We start from the raw sequence: 2,118 nt of genomic DNA on the forward strand, positions 1-2,118 counted from the left end.
GAGGGAAGGCTACAGAGAGGGAGGGCTGCAGAGAGGGAGGGCTGCAGAGAGGGAGGGCTGCAGGAAGGAGCTGCAGGGAGGGAAGCTGCAGGGATGGGGGATGCAGGGAAGGGAGGGGCCAGACCTTGAAGTGCTCAGGCAGGACCATGAACACCAGCTCGAAGTGGCTGCCCCTCTGGAAAGGCATGCTCTTCTTCTTCTCCTCTGAGCCCCACTGTCCGCTCTGCTTCGTGTTGAAGACCACCTTGTCCCAGCCGTCAAAGCGGGGGTTGAAGTGAAAAGCGATGTCTGCCCCCTCATCCTGCCCCACAGAGAAGTTCACATGGAACCTGGTGGCATAGAAAGGGCTGGTTCAGTGTCTGCCTGCCCGTGCAAGGGGCTTTCTGTAAGAAGTTCTGGGGACACCCTGGCTGGGCCCTGGCACGGTTGACCCAGATTACAGGCAGGAAAGGATCCTGAGTTCCATATGCAGTCTCGGGGCCCCCTCTCCTCTCTGCTTCTCTTTCTCATCTCCCTAGAGTGTCCTCAGAGATAAGGGTGAGTCAGACTCTTTTATATCTTTTTTCCTTTTGGGGGGCTGGTGGAGTGATGAAAGTCGGGGCTCACTCTGTAGTCCAGGCTGGTGTCTAAATGGTGGTCTTCCTGCCTCAGCCTGCAGAGTGCTGGGATCACTGGCGTGCACCATCTGAGGGCAAGAACCTTTGTCCTCATCGGGACTCTCCAGCACACGCGGCTATTTAATAAGGAAGGAACGCCAGATAAAGAAGAAAGAATTGGGGGGCTGGAGAATCGTCTTAGCCGGTGCTTGCTGTGCAAGCATGACGAACCCGGGGAAAGCCGGGCCTCACGCTCACTGACCAGCCTAGCAAACAGGCTCTGGGGCCCAGTGAGAGAGTCTGTCTCAAAAAACAAGGTCGATCCCAGGGAGGCAGAGGTGGGCAAATCTCCGCAAGAGGCCAGCCTGGTCTACATAGCAAGTTCCAGGCTAGCCAGTGCTACTTAGTGAGGCCCTGTCTCAGAAACAAAACAGAACAAAGCACAGATGTGACTGAGGGGGCACCTGGAGCTGACTCCGGCCTCCATGCACCTGCACACACACATGTGGATACAAACATACACAAAGGTGGGTGGTACCTGAAAAAGACACTTCAGGCTCACTTCTGGCCGATACACACACATGCATGCATGCACACGCACATGAACATTACTCTTTGTACACACACACACTAAAAATGATAAGGAAACAACATGGGGAACGTAGTTCAATAATAATTTCCACATTGAAGCATGGCAACAGTCAAGCCTTAGTGGACTTGCTCTTTTGTACCTTGAAACCTAGCAATCAGTGCATTTTGCAGATGGAAAGTTGAAGGACAGAGATGCCCAGTAGCTCAGTAGCTCTCTGAGTCACACAATGGCTGAATGCCCCCATCCCCCGGCGGGGGAGGGGAAGTGACTTTAGGCTCTGGGCTTGTGATCTGAATTCACTTTCTCAATCTGTCACTTCAGGGTATTATCCCTTGGTGACCCCTTCCTGACCTCTCTTGACCAATCTTGATAGGACCCACTCAGTCCCTTCTTCTACTGGGCCCCCATCGTTTCCTTCCTTCCTCTACCTCTTAATTGGGGCCTCCTTGCTTATTTCTGTCCCCACAAGCCCTTTGTACCCCATAAGCAGCCAGAGGGACCATGTGAGCACCAGACTCCCAGCATGCTCCAAACTGTGCCTGGCATCTGAGTTAGGGACGGGAGAAAGCCTCTCCCTGGGGTGGGCAGGGACGGGGTGAGGGGCTGTCTCACCGTTTCATCTTCTCTTTGGCTACTCCTTGGATGTAAATAGACATTCCAACACTGAGGCCACCCGGAATGGGCCTCTTGTAGGGCAGGGTCTGTAGAAGGGGTCAGTTGAAGAACCTCAGAGGCTGCCTGCCTGTCACAGCCCTTCCCCCTCACCCCAAACACCCCCAGTCCCTTAAGCACGGGAGATGAAATTAGGGCTGAGAGGCACAGCGAAGGGGGAAAAGGAAAAAGGGGTTTGGGAAGACAAGGTGTGGGCTCAGGTGGGCATCTCACCGGATTGTAGGTGGGCTGGTATCCCGGCGCTGGGACAAAGGCCAT

The 2,118-nt window shown here is 54.5% G+C and overlaps 1 protein-coding gene across 1 annotated transcript in view; it reads right to left on the minus strand.

The window, feature by feature from the left end:
- Lgals4 (galectin 4) overlaps positions 1-2,118 on the minus strand; it is an 8,082-nt gene extending 5,964 nt beyond the window's left edge. The window contains exons 1-3 of the mRNA XM_005371259.1: positions 2,074-2,118; positions 1,801-1,889; positions 125-329 (exon numbers count right to left, since the gene is read on the minus strand). Coding sequence (XP_005371316.1) covers positions 125-329; positions 1,801-1,889; positions 2,074-2,118 — 339 coding nt within the window. The remainder of the gene's footprint in view (positions 1-124; positions 330-1,800; positions 1,890-2,073) is intronic.

Source organism: Microtus ochrogaster, unplaced genomic scaffold (genome assembly GCF_000317375.1).
Source record: "Microtus ochrogaster isolate Prairie Vole_2 unplaced genomic scaffold, MicOch1.0 UNK103, whole genome shotgun sequence".
In the NCBI taxonomy this organism is placed as follows: domain Eukaryota; kingdom Metazoa; phylum Chordata; class Mammalia; order Rodentia; family Cricetidae; genus Microtus; species Microtus ochrogaster.